At 44.4% G+C, this 17,326-nt stretch overlaps 1 protein-coding gene across 3 annotated transcripts in view; it reads right to left on the bottom strand.

The window, feature by feature from the left end:
* Nucleotides 1-17,326, bottom strand: part of fam189a2 (family with sequence similarity 189 member A2) — a 101,034-nt gene that overhangs the window by 9,325 nt on the left and 74,383 nt on the right. For all 3 annotated transcript variants that reach the window (XM_072258100.1, XM_072258099.1, XM_072258101.1), the window contains one exon: nt 3,708-3,777. In XM_072258100.1, the coding sequence (XP_072114201.1) occupies nt 3,708-3,777 (70 nt within the window). The remainder of the gene's footprint in view (nt 1-3,707; nt 3,778-17,326) is intronic.

Genomic DNA, 17,326 nt, shown 5'->3' with positions numbered 1-17,326 from the left:
CTTTACCTATGATGGACTGGGTCATATCCACTGCTTTTTGTGGGTTTTTCCATTCAAGGGCATTGGTGTTTCCATATCAGGCTGTGATGCATCCAGTCAATATACTCTCCACCACACATCTATAGATGTTGGTCAAAGTTTTAGATGACAAGCCAAATCTTCGCAATCTTCTAAGAAAGAAGAGGCACTGCCATGCTTTCTTTGTAACGGCTCTTACATGCTGGACCCAGGACAGATCCTCTGAAATGATAACACCGAGGAATTTAAAGTTGCTGACCCTCTTCTCCTCTGATCCCCTGATGAGAACCTCCAGCTTCCTCCTCCTGAAATTAATAATCAGCTCTTTGGTCTCGTTGACATTGAGCAAGAGGATGTTGTGGCACCACTCAGCCAGATTGTCTATCTCCCTCCTATATGCTGATACATCACCACCTTTGATTCTATAAATGACAGCGAGCAAACTTAAATGGCATTGGAGCTATGCTTAGCCTCTCAGTCATAAGGATAAGGTGAGTACAGCCTTGTGTGCACCTTTGCTGATGGAGATTGTGAAGGAGAATGTTGCCAAACCGAACTGACTAGGGTCTGCAAGTAAGGAAATCGAGAATCCCATTGCACTAGGAGGTATTGAGGCCCAGGCCTTATTGATTAGCTTTGAGGGGATAATATTATTGAATGCTGAGCTGTAGTCAATTAAGAGCATCCTGATGTATGCATCTTTGCTGTCCAGCTGTTCCACAGTTGAATGAAGAGCCAATGATAATGGCATCTGCTGTTGACCTGTTGTGATGGTAGGCAAAATGGGCTGGATCCAAGTCGCTTCTCAGGCAGGAGTTGATATGTTTCATCACCAACCTCTCAAAAAACATCATCACAGTGGATGCAAGTGCAACTAGATGATAGCCATTGAGCCAGGCTACCAATTCTTCTTAGGCACTGGTATAATCTAAGCCTTCTCAAGGCAGGTGGGTACCTCAGCCTGCCAAAGCAAGAAGTTAAAGATATTGGTGAACACTCCAGCCAGTTGATCAGCACAAGACTTTAGCACTCAGCCAGGTCCCCTGTCTGGGCCAGATGCATCCTGTGGGTTCACCCTCCTGAAGAATGCTCTCACATCGGCCTTAGAGACTGAAATTGGGGGCTGTGAGTGTTCAGGAAGGTTCCTCCATGTTTTGATGGTCAAAGTGAACATAAAAGGCATTGAGCTCATCTGGGAGTGAAGCCTTTTATTACCGATATCACTTGGTTTCACTCTGTAGGCAATGATAGCATTCAAGCCCTGCCGCAGCCGTCAAGCCTTATTCAGTGATTCAGATTCGGTCCGGAATTGCCATTCCACACACAAGATAGCTTTCCGGAGGCCATACCTGGACCTCTTGTATTTTACTTGGTCACTAGACCAGAATGCCACAGATCAACCCTCAGCAGGTTGCAGACCTGATGGTCCATCAGGGCTTCTAGTTGGGGAAGAAGCTGAACAATTTTGTGGGGACACACTAGTCCACAACTGCTTTTATAGAATCTGTGACAACCATGATGTATTCCTTCAGATCCTCTGATGAGTCCACACATGAGAATATACAAACTCCACACAGAGATGCCCAAGGTCAGAATTGACTTCAATATGATCTTGCTCTTTACTGTTTACCTGCTCTACACTTTCTCTGTAGCTGTTACACTTCATTTTGTATTCTGTAATTGTTTTACTTTGTTCTGCCTCAATACACTGTGTAATGATTTGATCTGTATAAACAGTATGCAATATGAGATTTTCATTGTATCTCGGTACATGTGACAATAATAACCAATTCCAATTTCAGAACTGGCGTCATAAGAGCCGTGAGGCAGCATCTCTACTGTGCTGCCCCAAAGCATTGCCCCAATCTACATCATGGTCATTATCATATTGATTATCAGCAACACTGCTTGTGGAATTGTCTTGTTAGTCATAATCATACTTTATTGATCCCGGGGGAAATTGGTTTTCGTTACAGTTGCACCATAAATAATAAAAAAACCATAAATAGTTAAACAGTAATATGTAAATTATGCCAGGAAATAAGTCCAAGACCAGCTTATTGGCTCAGGGTGTCTGACCCTCCAAGGGAGGAGTTGTAAAGTTTGATGGCCACTGGCAGGAATGACTTCCTATGACGCTCAGTGCTGCATCTCTGTGGAATGAGTCTCTGGCTGAATATACTCCTGTGCCCACCCAGTACATTATGTAGTGGATGGGAGACATTGTCCAAGATGGCATGCAACTTGGACAGCACCCTCTTTCCAGACACCACCGTGAGAGAGTCCAGTTCCATCCCCACAACATCACTGGCCTTACGAATGAGTTTGTTGATTCTGTTGGTGTCTGCTACCCTCAGCCTGCTGCCCCAGCACACAACAGCAAACATGATAGCACTGGCCACCACAGACTCGTAGAACGTCCTCAGCATCGTCCGGCAGATATTAAAGGACCTCAGTCTCCTCAGGAAATAGAGACAGTTCTGACCCTTCTTGTAGACAGCCTCAGTGTTCTTTGACCAGTCCAGTTTATTGTCAATTTGTATCCCCAGGTATTTGTAATCCTCCATGTCCACACTGACCCCCTGGATGGAAACAGGGGTCACCGGTACCCTAGCTCTCCTCAGGTCTACCACCAGCTCCTTAGTCTTTAGTCTGTTAAATGGTCTGCCACTTTCCTATACTGTCGACACCTCACTAGCAGTGAAGCACTAAGAACATCCCAATTTCCTGAAAAGAACCATCACAAAAGGTATCACAAGTAGTAAATTGTGTCATTGGCAGTTGGGGTTTGGGTAAATCACACTAGGAGTGATGCCAAAATGGAGAACTGGGGAGCAAAATATCTACAGCAGCCTTTGGATAACTCCAACACCGGAGCACTGGGAGGCTCTAGAAGCTCGAGCTATGGTTAACCTTAAAGAAATGGAGAGGTCATTAAGAAAAAGGAAGTCTTTCTCAGGAGTTCTAAAGAACAAATGCAGTGTACAGCTACATCAAAGAATCCAACTCAAGGTATTCTTACAATTAAGGCTGGCCTTGGTGGTGATGAGATAGGGTTATTGGTGGGGGGGGCAGTGGAGGATGAGTGTATTGGAATGTATAAATGTATTGTAGTGTATTTGGAAACAACATCATCTACAGATTCATATACTATACTGTCCTGAAAGCATATTTAAACAAAAATGTTTGAAGATCTGAGAAGATACAGCTGATCAATATCTCGCACCTTTTATTAAATAGGTCCTTGTTGAGGAAAATGTAGAGATTTAGTAATACAGGGCAAAACCATAGGCTTGGCCATCACCTTTGCACATGTAGCTTTGTGAAGCCAAATGCTGAAGGGATCGTGTCTTTGAAGAGTCTGTAAGTCTGGTCTCCATAACATTAGTGACAGCTAAACCAAGGAAGAAAACTGGGGACAAAAAACTTCTTTGAACGAGTTTGCTTCAGAATTGTAGAAATGCCAATCATGAAGTAGAAGGAAAGGGCCCTCCAATGGACAGGCAAGATTCAGGCCTGATGAAGGGAATGCATGCATTCAGATTGGTCATGGATGGGCAGAGCATCACAAAGATGGATGTGTTGACCGCCTAAAGGTGGATGGGTATGGGAGGAGGTCATGTGAAGAAACTTCCACAAACACAGCCAACAAGGGTAGGAAATCAGCCAGGACAGCACTCTTGCTTTACCGTCAGAAGCTGCACATGATGTTCGCTCCTGTTCTGTCTCTGTTGTCCTCGAATCCACCAAGCTTGGAACCTGGAACATACATTTGCCAAGTTAAAATCAAATGTCCTCAAGATCCAATGCAATTTCAAAATGATATTTAAAATTCTACCATATCTTCTCACACTGAAAGTGCAGAAAACAATTGGTGTTGGACACTGTCCTCTAAATTACTCTCATTTCTGAGTCAAATGGATGTAAACTCAAATTCCACTCCACCAGCTTGAGCATTGGTTGATGCTTCAGTGCAGTAATGAGGGAGGGCTGCATTGTTGAAGTTATTGTCTTACCATGGGATCTTAAACAGAACCAGCCAATGCACTCTTGAGTGGATGGAAAAGCTCAGATGGCTATTGATTCAAAGACACACAGCACAGAGGTAGAGCCTGTAAAGCTCCTGCCACACAGTATGAGGGGGCATCTTGACCTCTTATCACTATGCCATCGTAAGATGGCGACGGGTACGGTCGCAGCAGCCACTCCAGTTCCAATCAATGGTGAAATTTCTCATCCTGTTTGTGTGGAGTGGGACCTCACACTGCATTGCAGTCTACTATAGCTACTCAGAGAAACCAACATTAGAAGCGGAGTGCAAGGACACAGAGATGTAATAAGCACGCCGAATCTTTGCAAGATCCACTCCTGACAATTCTACTTCCTTTTGTCCAATCGCTAAAAAATAAGCTGGATATCCTGTGTCTGTGTCTGATCCAGCAAGAGATGAGAGACTGCCACACACTCATCCTGACATACTCCAGGACACACTCCAGACTTGGCCATCCAGCTAGAAAGCCTTTCGGGCAGACAAAAACGCTACGACCTCCGGTAAGACCTGCGGAGGAAGTTTATGTGTTTATATCAATAAGAATGCCGGAGTAGTAAGAGCCCACTGCTCACTGCAGATAGAGTTTTTTCTCAATAAGATCATAAGTACATAAGACATAGGAGCAGAATGAGGCCATTTGGCCCATCGAATCTCCCCTGCTATTCCATCATAGCTGAATTATTATCCCAGGTCAACCCTATTCAAAGTCCAAAGTAAGTTTATTATCGAAGTACATGTATGTCACCATAATCAACCCAGAGATTTGTTTTCTTGTGGACATACACAGTAAATCCAAGAAAAACAATAAAATCAATGAAAGACCACACCCAACAGGACAGACAAGCAACCACTGTGCAAAAGACAACAAGCTGTGCAAATACAAAAAATAACAAATTAATAAGCGATAAATGTCGAGAACACAAGATGAAGAGTCCTTGATAGTAAGTCCATAGTCAAATTAACCCCTTTGGTTCCAACAGCCCACTGGTTGAGCAGTAATAACTGTTCCTGAACCTGGTGGTGTGGGTCCTGAGGCTCCTGTACCACCTTCCTGCTGGCCGCAGTGCGAAGAGAGCATGGCCTGGGGGTGATGGGAGTTCTTGATACGGGATGCGGCTTTCCTGCAACAGCGCTCCATGTAATTGTGCTCAAAGCCGGGGAGGGCTTTACCTGTGATGGACTGCCTCGTATCCACTGCTTTTTTCATTCAAGGGCATTGGTGTTTCTATACCAGGCCATGATGCAACCAGTCAATATACTTTTCACCACACATCTATAGCAGTTTGTCAAAGTTTTAGATGTCAAGCTGTGCTTTCTCCATAACAGCACTTATGTGCTGGTCCCAGGACAGGTCCATCTGCAAACTCCAAGCCACTCTCACCCCAATGGATTCTTTATTATTGCTGGTGACTTCAATCACGCCAACTTAAAAACATTCCTGCAAAACTTCTACCAGCATATCAACTTCACAACCGGAGAAGAGAATAGATTAGACCTGCTCTACATCAATGTTCATGGAGCCTACAAGGCTGCCCCATCCCCACCACATATCCACTTTCCTCATCCATGCATACAGATCATTGGTATCAATGGAACCAGAGGTCCATGAGCCAGTCATCGTTGGGGAATCAGAGATGGAGAGGGTCATCAATTTTAAATCCCTTGATGTTATTATTTTGGAGGACATGTCCTGGTGCAATTATGAGGAAAGCACAGCAGTACCTCACTATGAGGGACCCCAACCACACTGAACATGCTCGCTTCTAACTGCTGCCACCTGGAAGAAGGTACAGGAGTCTTAGCACCCACACCACTTGGTTCAGGAATTCAAACAATTACAGATTACGAGTCCACTCTGCACATCAACCTGCGCAACAGCAGCACCTCTCTTCCTGATAGGCTGAATGCCTTGTATGTACAATTTGACACAATGACAATGTGACAGTGTGAGGAAAGCCCCATGCCCCCTGAGGAACAGGCAATCTCTCTGGCTGCAGCTTGGGTAGGAGCTTCCCTAGCTAGGGTAAACCCATGCAAAGCTGTGGTGCCGAGATCATACCTGGCCAGATGCTGAAGGACTGTGCAGCTCAGCTAACAGAGATCTTAATGGACACCTTCAACATCTCTTTGCAATGGTCCACTGACTCTGCAGGCTTCAAGGCAGCTATCATCATTCTGCCGCCCAAGAACAAGATGATAGCTGGCCTAAACAATTACCGTTGCATAGCACTGACTTCAACAATCATGAAAGGCTTTGAGCAACTGGATTGTATAAAATCTCACTTTCCAGCTACATTGGACCCTTTCTGGTTCACCTGCTGCCCAAATCAGCCCACTGACAATGTCATAGCCTTGGCTCTCCACTCCGTCCAATCCCACCTAGAAAATGACGCCTCATACACCAGAATGTTGTTTATTGGCATTTAACATGATCATCCCTCAGAGGCTGGTGGGTAAACTGTCCTTGTCGGGACTCAGCACCACTCTCTGTAACTGGATCTTGGACTTTTTGACAGAAAGACTCCAGTCAGTCTGAGTTGGCAGCAAAAGCTCCAATTATCCGAGCGCTGGTGCCCTCCAGGACCGTGTGCTCAGCCCACTGCTGACTCACGACTGCACTGCCAGATCCAGCTCAAACTGTATCATCAGGTTCACTGATGATACAACAGTGGCTGGCCTCATGGACAACACTGATGAGTTGGAATAGAGAGGAGATAGGGAGGCTTGCCAAATGGTGTGAGAACCTGAGTCTCAACATGGACAAGACAAAAGAGATGATTATGGACTTCAGGAAGGTGCAAGTCAACCACTCCCTATTGCACATCAATGGCTCTGTCATGGAGAGAGTGAAGAGCACAAAGTTCCTTGGTGCACATAATGTACGAGCTAACTTGGACCCACAACACCTCCTCATTAGTCAAGAGAGCATAACAGTGTCTATATTTTCTGAGGAGACAGTGGTGTGTAGGGCTCCCTGCCCCCATTCTAACAACTTTCTACAGGAGCACCATCGAGAGTGCTTTGGATGGCTGCATCATTGTGTGGTACGGAAACTGCAAAGCATCAGACTGCAATACCCTACAGAGGATAGTAAGAAAGTCTGGGAGTATCACTGGGGTTTCTCTCCCTCCTATTTATGGGATACTTACTGGGAGCATTACAGTCGAAGGGTCCAAAGCATTGTTGAGGGTCCCCACCACCCATCCCACAATCTCTTTGACCCATCACTGTCAGTATGGAGGTACAGAAGCATTAGGACAAAGGCTGTCAGACTGGGGAACAGCTTCTTCCCTCAGGCTGTGAGAGTAATGAATACCCTGCCACCACCATGGTCTCGTCACTAGGACTGCGAGCTGCTTACTGTTTACCTGTGCTGTACACTAAATATATTTTGAGCTATATTTTATTAATTTATTTATGGTATACTATTTTGGTTTATGTTCTGTGTGTGATATGTGTTTTGTGGGTACACTGTGGTCTGGAGGACCGTGGTTTTGTTTGGTTGTATATATGTACAATCAACTTGAACTTGAAAAGTTCAGCTCTATTGTAGGCAAATGGGTTTGTATTGTGCTGTTCTAGATCTCCCATGTTCTTATACGCTTTAATCAGGTCTCCCCTCAGCCTCTACAGCACGTGCCCTCTAACCAGGCAGCATCCTGGTAAAGCTCTTCAGCACCCTCTTCAAAGCCTCCACATTCCTTAAATCTCTGGGGGCACTCTCCCATCTCTGATCAGTGCAACATCCATTCCCAAAGCAGCATCGTTTTACAGGAACTGGTAGAGTGCTGCTGGTATTTTACATATTTCCCCTTGAGGGCAGGCTCCCAAGGTCTCAGGTGCTAGGCCAAGTCACGGCAGCTGTGGGATCTTACACTCGATCAACGCAATGGTTCATGGAAACCAACACGACGCAACACCATGCAAGAAGACCCAACCACACAGTTCTGGAAACCTCACTTTTAATATTAGCAACCTCAAAGGGATCAGTGTTTGTATGAGAATACTAACACCAGTTAGTTTTAAATTACTTGGCGTTAACATATCAGAGGATCTGTGCTGGGTCTAGCATGTAAGTGTCATCACAAAGCAGGCACAACAGCACCTCAAGTTTGCATAGACTTGGCATGCCACAAAAATTTAAACAAACTTCTATAGATGCACAGTGGAGAGTATCTTGATTGGTTGCAGCCTGACTGATGGCCTGGTATGGAAATACCAATGCCCAGGAATGGAAATGGCTACAGGAGGTGATGGATACAGCCAAGTCCATCACAGGCAATGCATTTACATGGAGTGTTGCTGCAGGAAAGCAGCACCTATCCCCATCATCCAGGCCATGCTTTTTGCCCACTACTACCAATGGGAATAAGGTACAGGAGCCTTAGGTCAACAAGACACCAGGTTCAGAAACAGTTATTACCCTACAACCATCAGGCTTCTGAACCAGCATGAATAACTTCAATCACCACTGCTCCAAACTGATTCTACGCCTTATAGACTCAATGTAAATTCATGTCCTCAGCATTATTTTTGTTTGCACAGTTTGTCTTATTATGCACATTGATTGTTAGTTTTTGTCTGTTTATGTATAGTTTTTCATAAATTGTATTGTATTTCTTCTTTGTCCTGTAATTGCCAACAAGCAAATGAATCTCCTGGTTGTAGTATATGGGAACAATCAGGTTCCTCCTGTAGGTGCCTTGTGGCCACTGAGAACACATTCATGTCTTCTGTTGCTGTAGTCCATCCACTTCAGGTTTTGACATTTTGTGCATTCAGAGATGCTCTTCTGTACACCACTGTAATAACATATGGTTATTTGAGTTACCGTTTCCTTCCTCTCAGCTTGAACCAGTCTGGCCACTTTCCTCTGAGCTTTCTCATTAACAAGGTGTTCTTGCCCATGGAACTGCCGCTCACTGGTTGCTTTTGTTTTTCACATTAGGGAAAACCCCAAGAGATCAGCAGTTTCTGAGATATTCAAACTGCACTGTCTGACACCAACAGTCATTCCATGATCAAAGTCACTTAGATCATATTTCTTCTCTAATCTGATGTTTGATCTGAACAACAACTGAACCTATTGACCATATATGCATGCTTTTATGCGTTGAGTTGATGATTAAATTATTTTAACAAGTAGGTGTACAGGTGTACCCAATAAAATGGTCACATAAAGTATATACATCTTTGATAATAAATTTACTTTGAACAAGTAGCAAGTAGAAATTCCTAGTCCATCAGTACCCAACTTCCTCACTGTATTTAATAAATGGATTGATAAAAGTCCTTTCAAATTATTGCCTCTCTCCTATTTTGCCCATTTCCAATAATCTCACCATTGGTGAATCTCATTGTACCCCTCGGAATGTCACCTTAAACCTTCTAAGATCAAGTTATTGGACTGGTCTTGAACCCAGTGAGAAGTGGGTACAGCCTTCTCACTGGGAGGTAATAATGCTTCCCACCAATATCACACCAAGCCCTGTTGTCTGAGGTAAAGAAATCAGTACTCCGTCCATCCCTGTGGATTTTGTCATCTGGCCCTGTCCTCAGAGGACTTGCTGTAAAGGAAGAGTAGCATCTGTATGTTTTAATTTAGCAGGAGCACAGCCCTGGGCCTATTGTTACTGACTGAAGCAATTTTTTATTTTTAGCCCTCTAACTCAAGGGTCATCAGTCATATCCACATAATTGTTTCAACAACCTTAAATTACAGCTTTAAAGATCACAATGGAGTTTCCTCAGAGCTTACACTGACCACTGTCCTGCTTAAACTTCACTGAAAGTGTGGCAGAAACTATGGTCTTAACTTCTGATGATCCATTCAGGCTTTACACCTGGAAGACAGGCCAACCTATTCAACATGACCTGTGCTAAACTGGCTGTCACTGCCATCTATTAAAGGCTTTCAAGTTCTTTGTAGACCTATACTCTTTGGAGTTTAGAAGAATTCTTAGGGAGCCTGATAGGCAAGTGTTGAGATGTTTCCACTAGTGGGAGAATCTTGAACAAGAGAACATGGTTACAAGATTAAGAAGCAGTCACTTAAAACTAGGTTGCATAGAAACAATTTCTCACAGAGGTTGGTGGATCTCTGGAATTCTCTACTCAAGAGGATCATGGAGGTTGAATGATAAGAGTGGTTACGATTTTGAATCAGGGAACCGAGGGCTATGGGGAACTGGCTCAAAGACGAGTTGAGGTATGAGGCAGAGCAGATATGAGCATATTAAATGTTGGACGAGGTTTGACGGATCTGGTGGCTTACTCCTGCTTCTATTATGTTTAATCACCTCTGACAGGATATAGTCCTTTCATCACACGACCCGCTTTATCCTATTATTCTACCAATGTCTAACCAAAATGTCAATCTTCATTGTCCTGCCCTCTCACAGTCAGGAAACCAAAAGACCAACCAGATGATTCTTGAATCTTGCCTTAAACAGCTATGTTCATTCTTGTACATTTGCAAAAGCGTTGAATAAAAGTAAGTTTCTTTTTAAAATACACCTTGTGAACTTCCCCTGTTAGGGACTTCCCTAAAAATTAGTTCACTTCATAGAGACACTGGGGCAATTCTAGAACATTGGCAACTATATTCCCAGCCAACTTCACTAAAAGCATGTGATTTTGTCCTTGCTGCTGTTTGTTGAAACTTGCTGTGCACAATTTGTTGTTGCAGTTCCTACATCACCAACACCTCAGGGTGGAGCTTAGGAGACAAGGGCGCCTAACGGCGACTCCTTTACTTGCATCTTCAGAAACAGCTCCATTTCCATCTTTAATATCTCTGTTTTTCCCTTTTAGGGTTCTTTTGAAGACCCTGACCTGGAGTTACACCCTGACTTTGGTTCTTTGCAGAAATGGCACCTGCTCTCAGGTTCTCACAACTGGCCATTATTCGATATACCAAGGACGCAGCCTAGAAGATTAGTTCGCCTTCAGAGTTTCAGGATTTTGTGTCTCTGGAGGCAGGCGAACTCAAGGTCGTTGCCCCTGTAGGATATCAGTGTATCGTGGGAGACGGAAGATCTGTGGCTGTGTGCCCAGAGACCCGAGTTCTTTGGGCACAGAGCTCGGAAAAAGCAATGCAACGGACTTTTAACGCGTAAATCAGCAACTTGTTTGTTATGTCTACCTTCTCGCTGTGAAATGGAAACACATCTTTTTCCCCTTATTAGGGAGAGAGAGAGCCTGTGGTCTGTTGAATTACTGAGTGAACAAGTAGTCTTTAGGGTACTGCAAGTCTGTGTCTTTACTGAGTGCTTGGTGGAGAGTGCTGATACTTTTTTTTTGTATGGGGGGGATTGTCGCTTTGCTGCTGCTTACGTGTGGGGGGGTCTTTGGGGTTCTAACATTTAACTGTCATTCATTCTTTGAGGCACTCCTTTGTTTTTGTGCATGGTTGTGAAGAAAAAGAATTTCAGGATGCATATTGTATACATTTCTCTGACATTAAATGTACCTTTGGAACCTTTAACTGGCTGCCCGAACATTTACAAACACTACGCTATGCCCCAAGGTTGCAAGACACATCATACAGATTAAAACCTTTTCTAAAAACATTTCTGCTCAATGAGACAAAATGCTTCTTTTAAAATCTCTAGGGAGGAAGTTGGTGCCTGTCTGTGCAGAGACAACAAGTCCAGACATCTGGCTTTCCTGATTCATTGTCTAGAGTCAACTCTCGCTGACATTCATGGAGCCATAATCCCTTCTGCATTCTTCCGCTGAAAGAGTGGATATGAGAAATAACTATCTGACTATTAGTTAAATATTGTTATTATTCATCTTTGATTAGCTGATTCATGCTCACGGTTAGTATATCACGTAAGTGGTTGCTTGGGAGTGGCAAAAGCTGAGGGCAGATCACACTGGGGTCAAAACTGAATGTCACCCTGATGACTGAAGAGTTGAAATATAAAGTGCAGGCAACACCACCTTAGCCAGCTGGTGGCGTAGTGGCATCAGCACCGGACTTCGGAGCAAAGGCTCCTGAGTTCGAACCCAGCCGGCTCCCCTGGCACGCTTTCCATCCGTGCTGGGTGGAGCATCCCAGCTAGCAACTCCGCCTCATAAAAAAAGAAACTACAGAAACATCAACAGCAAAAGTTGATGGCCTATGCTTTCCCGTGAGTTTAAAAGGCAATTTCTTTTCCTTATTTCAACACCACTTTGCATTTTTTCAGCATCATTAATACTGTGAAACATCGCACAATATGTCACAGCAGGGTCATCATGAAAAGAGATTGTCACCACACCCAAAGAGGTTTCAGGACAGTTTGTTTAACGCTGCGTCACAGAGCTGGGCTTCCTGGGAAAAGCAGGAGAGGCAGGGAGGTTTAGGAAAAGTGGAGACCTTGGTGGGGTAAGTCACTGATTGAGATCACGGATGTACAAGTACAGTAACTGGAAGTGAAGAGGATCTCTGAGGATGTAAAGACTGAAACACTTTATAGCAATATAGCAATGCGAGGGGGGTGGTGAGATCATGAAGGGACCTGAAGACAAGACTGATTTTTTTTAATCTTTAAAAGGGAGTGCCAGACAGTGAGCCAACAAATTTCAGCAATAAAGAAGCAATTTTAGACAAAAGCACCAATCTGCAGGGAATGGAGAGACTGCTGCCTCTCAACCTTGCTCATATTTATGGTCTTCCTTTCTCTACTGTCACTGACTATGAATCCATGAAATGCCGAGATGGTGCATTGTCGGGATACAATAGTAAAACTGGGGCAGGACAGACAGCCCATCCCCCGCCAGCACCTCTTTCCAAAATCACAGCCAACCCATTTATAGGCTGCTCACTAGCTCGTCAGTGACAAATGCACTAGAGCAGAAAGAGAAAAGATTAACAGCTTGTGAAAGGGAAGTGCTCTGGACTGAGTCTTGCCTTTTGGCCTGTTTCGCTGAGGCAATGTGATGTGACTATTGAGCCTGAAGCTGTGGCAACCAGACTAAACACAAGGCTGCAGCCCGGAGTGTCAGTGTCACGGCCATGTGACAGCTACAAATATCATCTCGATTCCAAAATAAACTCAAAGAAGTGCAGCAGGACAGTTAAGAGTCATAGAGTGACCCAGCATGGAAACAGGTCCTCCAGCCCAGCTTGTTCAGGCTGACTAAGTTGCTTACCGCAGCCTGCACCATTTGTCTGCATTTCACCCACATTAAAGGTTGGTGAAGTTGTGGATAATGCAGAGGATTATTGTAGGTTGCAACGGTACATTGGCAGGATACGAAGCTGGGCAGAGAAGTGACAGATGGAGTTCGACCCAGGAAAGCGTGAGGTGATTTATTTTGCAAGGTCAAATCTGAATGTGAAGTACAGGGTTAATGGCAGGATTCTTAGCAGTGTAGAGGAACACAGGGATTTTGCGATCTATGTCCATAGATACCTCCAAGTTGCTGGGCAAGTTGATGGGGTTACTAAGTATGCATATAGTGTGTTAGTCTTCATTAGTCAGGGGAATTGAGTTCAAGAGCCGCAAGCTAATGTTACAGCTCTATAGAATCCTGTTAGACCACACTTGGAATACTGTGTTCAGTTCAGCTTGCCTCATTATAGAATGGCTGTGGAAGTCTTAGAAAGGTGCAGAGGATGCTGCCTAGATTAGAGGGCATGTCTTATGAAGGAAGGCTGAGTGAGCTAGGGTTCCTCTCTTTGGAGTGAAGCAGGGTGAGAGATGACTTGATAGATCTGTACAAGATGATAAGAGGCATAGATGGAGTGGATAGCTAGAGACCTTTTGCCCAGGGTGAATTGGCTAATACAAGGGAGCATAATTTGAGGGTGATTGGAAGATAGTATAGGGAGATGTCTGAGGTAAGTTCTTTACACAGAGAGTGGTGGGTGCATGACACTGGTGGTAGAGGAACATTTAAGAAACTCTTAGATAGGCACACGGATGATAGAAAAATGAAAGATTATGTAGGAGGGAAGCATTAGATTGACCTCAGAGTAGTTTTAAAGGTTGCCACAACATCGAGGGGCAAACAGCCTGTACTGTTCTATGTTCTATTTCTATCTCTTTAAACCTTTCTTATCCATGTACCTGCCTCAACGACCTTTGCACTTCAACGAGCGGATTTAACAAGATGTTTTCGATCACAGAACAGCCACTCGCTGGATTTTTTTTGTTTTTGGCACCATTCTTTGTAAACTCCAGAGTCTGGTATGTGTAAAAATCCTAGGAGATCAGCAGTTTCTGAGATACTCAAATCACCCTGGGCAGCACCTAATTAATTATCTTGTTTATTTCTGCTCTTTTCTTGAAGATGTGCCGGACGCGTTCCGGTGTGCTCCGGCTAGCAATGCACCACTGGTTGACATTTCTACTCTATGCCTCTCATAATCTTATAAATTTCTATCAGGTCTTGTCCTCAGAGTCTGATGCTCCGTAGAAAGCAACACAGGTTTGTCCGAGCACTCATTATAGCTTATACTCTCTAATCCACACAGCGTACTGGTAAACCTCTTCTGCACCTTTTCCAAAGCCTCACATTCTCCCTGCAATGGGACAACTGGGACTGACACATTAATCCAGCTGTGGCGTAACCAAAATTCTATACACTACAACATGATTTCCTTATTTTTATACTCCATGCCCCAACCAACAAAGGGAAGCACACTGTGCATCTCCTTTGTCACTCCATCTACTGGTGTGGCCACTTTCAGGTGTAATTCACGGTGGCCAGACAACTGATCAACCTGCACGTCTGTGGGATGCGGGAGGAATCTGGATCACGTGGAGGAAACCTGCAGAGTCACATGGAGAACACGCAGACAGCTCCCGAGATCAGGATTGAACTCAGGTCACTGGAACTCTGAGGCAGCAGCTTCCACAGATGAGCCATTCTGCTGTCCCTGTGGAAGGTGCAAAATATCCTGAAGCTGTGCTCAGTTACGGTTGGGGAAAGATCAGTATTTAGAAACGTAGAAAACCTACAGCACAATACAGGCCCTTTGGCCCACAAAGCTGTGCCAAACATGTCTTTACCTTAGAACTTACCTAGGGTTACCCATAGCCCTCTATTTTTCTAAGCTCCATGTACCTATCCAGGAGTCTCTTAAAAGACTCTATCGTTTCTGCCTCCACCACCACCGCCAGCAGCCCATTCCACGCACTCACCACTCTCTGCATAAAAAGCTTACCCCTGACATCTCCACTGTATCTACTTCCAAGCACCTTAAAACTGTGCCTTCTTGTGTTAGCCATTTCAACCGTGGGGAAAAGCCTCTGGCTATCCACACGATCAATGCCTCTCATCATCTTATGCACCTCTATCAGGTCACCTCTCATCCTCCAACACTCCAAGGAGAAAAGGCCGAGTTCACTCAACCTATTCTCATAAGGCATGCTCCCCAATCCAGCAAACATCCTTGCAAATCTCCTCTGCACCCTTTCCATGGTTTCCACATCCTTCCTGTAGTGAGGCGATCAGAACTGAGCACAGTACTCCAAGTGGGGTCTGACCAGGGTCCTATATAGCTGCAAGATTACCTCTCGGCTTTTAAACTCAATCCCACAATTGATGAAGGCCAATGCTCCATATGCCTTCTTAACCACAGAGTCAACTTGCACAGCAGCTTTGAGTGTCCTATGGACTCGGACCCCAAGATCCCTCTGATCCTCCACACTGCCAAGAGTCTTACCATTAATACTATATTCTGCCATCATACTTGACCTACCAAATTGAACCACCTCACACTTATCTGGGTTGAACTCCATCTGCCACTTCTCACCCCAGTTTTCAATCCTATCATTGTCCCACTATAACCTCTGACATCCCTCCACACTATCCACAACACCCCTGACCTTTGTGTCATCAGCAAATTTACTAACCCATCCTTCCACTTCCTCATCCAAGTCATTTATAAAAATCATGAAGAGTAGATGTCCCAGAACAGATCCCTGAGGCACACCACTAGTCACCGACCTCCGTATAGAATATGACCCGTCTACAACCGCGCTTTGCCTTCTGTGGGCAAGCCAGTTCTGGATCCACAAAGCAATGACCCCTTGGATCCCATTTGAATCCCATGCCTCGTTACTTTCTCAATAAGCCTTGCGTGGGGTACCTTATCAAGTGCCTTGCTGAAATCCATATGCACTCCATCTACTGTTCTACCTTCATCAATGTGTTTAGTCACATCTTCAAAAAATTCCATCAGGCTTGTAAGGCCTGACCTGCCTTTGACAAAGCCATGCTGACTATTCCTAATCACATTATGCCTCTCCAAATGCTCATAAATCTTCTCCATCAACTTACCAACCACTGAAGTAAGACTCACTGGTCTATAATTTCCCGGGCTATCTCTACTCCCTTTCTTGAATAAGGGAACAACATCCGCAACCCTCCAATCCTCCAGAACCTCTCCCGTCCTCATTGATGATACAAAGATCATTGCCAGAGGCTCAGCAATCTCTTTCCTCGCCTCCCACAGTAGCCTTGGGTACATCTCGTCCAGTCCTGGTGACTTATCCAACTTGATGCTTTCCAAAACTCCAGCACATCCTCTTCCTTAATATCTACATGCTCAAGCTTTTCAGTCTGCTGTAAGTCATCCCTACGATTGCCAAGATCCTTTTCTGTAGTGAATACTGAAGCAAAGTATTCATTAAGTACCTCAGCTATCTCCTCCAGTTCCATACATACTTTTCCACTGTCATACTTGATTGGTCCTATTCTCTCATGTCTTATCCTCTTGCTCTTCACATACTTGTTGAATGCCTTGGGGTTTTCATTAATCCTGTCCGCCAAGGCCTTCTCATGGCCCCTTCTGGCTCTCCTAATTTCATTCTTAAACTCCTTCCTGCTAGCCTTATAATCTTCTATATCTCTATCATTACCTAGTTTTTTGAACCTTTTGTAAGCTCTTCTTTGCGTCTTGACTAGATTTACAACAGCCTTTGTACACCACGGTTCCTGTACCCCACCATCCTTTCCCTGTCTCACTGGAATATACCTATGCAGAACATCACGCAAATATCCCCTGAATATTTGCCACATTTCTTCTGTACGTTTCCCAGAGAACATCTGTTTCCAATTTATGCTTCTAAGTTCCTGCCTGATAGCCTCATATTTCCCCTTACTCCAATTAAACCCTTTCCTAACTTATCTGTTCCTATCCCTCTCCAATGCTATGGTAAAGGAGATAGAATTGTGATCACTATCTCCAAAATGCTCTCCCACTGAGAGACCTGACACCTGACCAGGTTCATTTCCCAATACCAGATCAAGTACAGC

Source organism: Mobula birostris, chromosome 5, assembly GCF_030028105.1.
Source record: "Mobula birostris isolate sMobBir1 chromosome 5, sMobBir1.hap1, whole genome shotgun sequence".
NCBI classification, from domain to species: domain Eukaryota; kingdom Metazoa; phylum Chordata; class Chondrichthyes; order Myliobatiformes; family Myliobatidae; genus Mobula; species Mobula birostris.
Note: the sequence above shows the minus strand (reverse complement) of the source record. Positions and strands in the feature narration are given on the sequence as shown.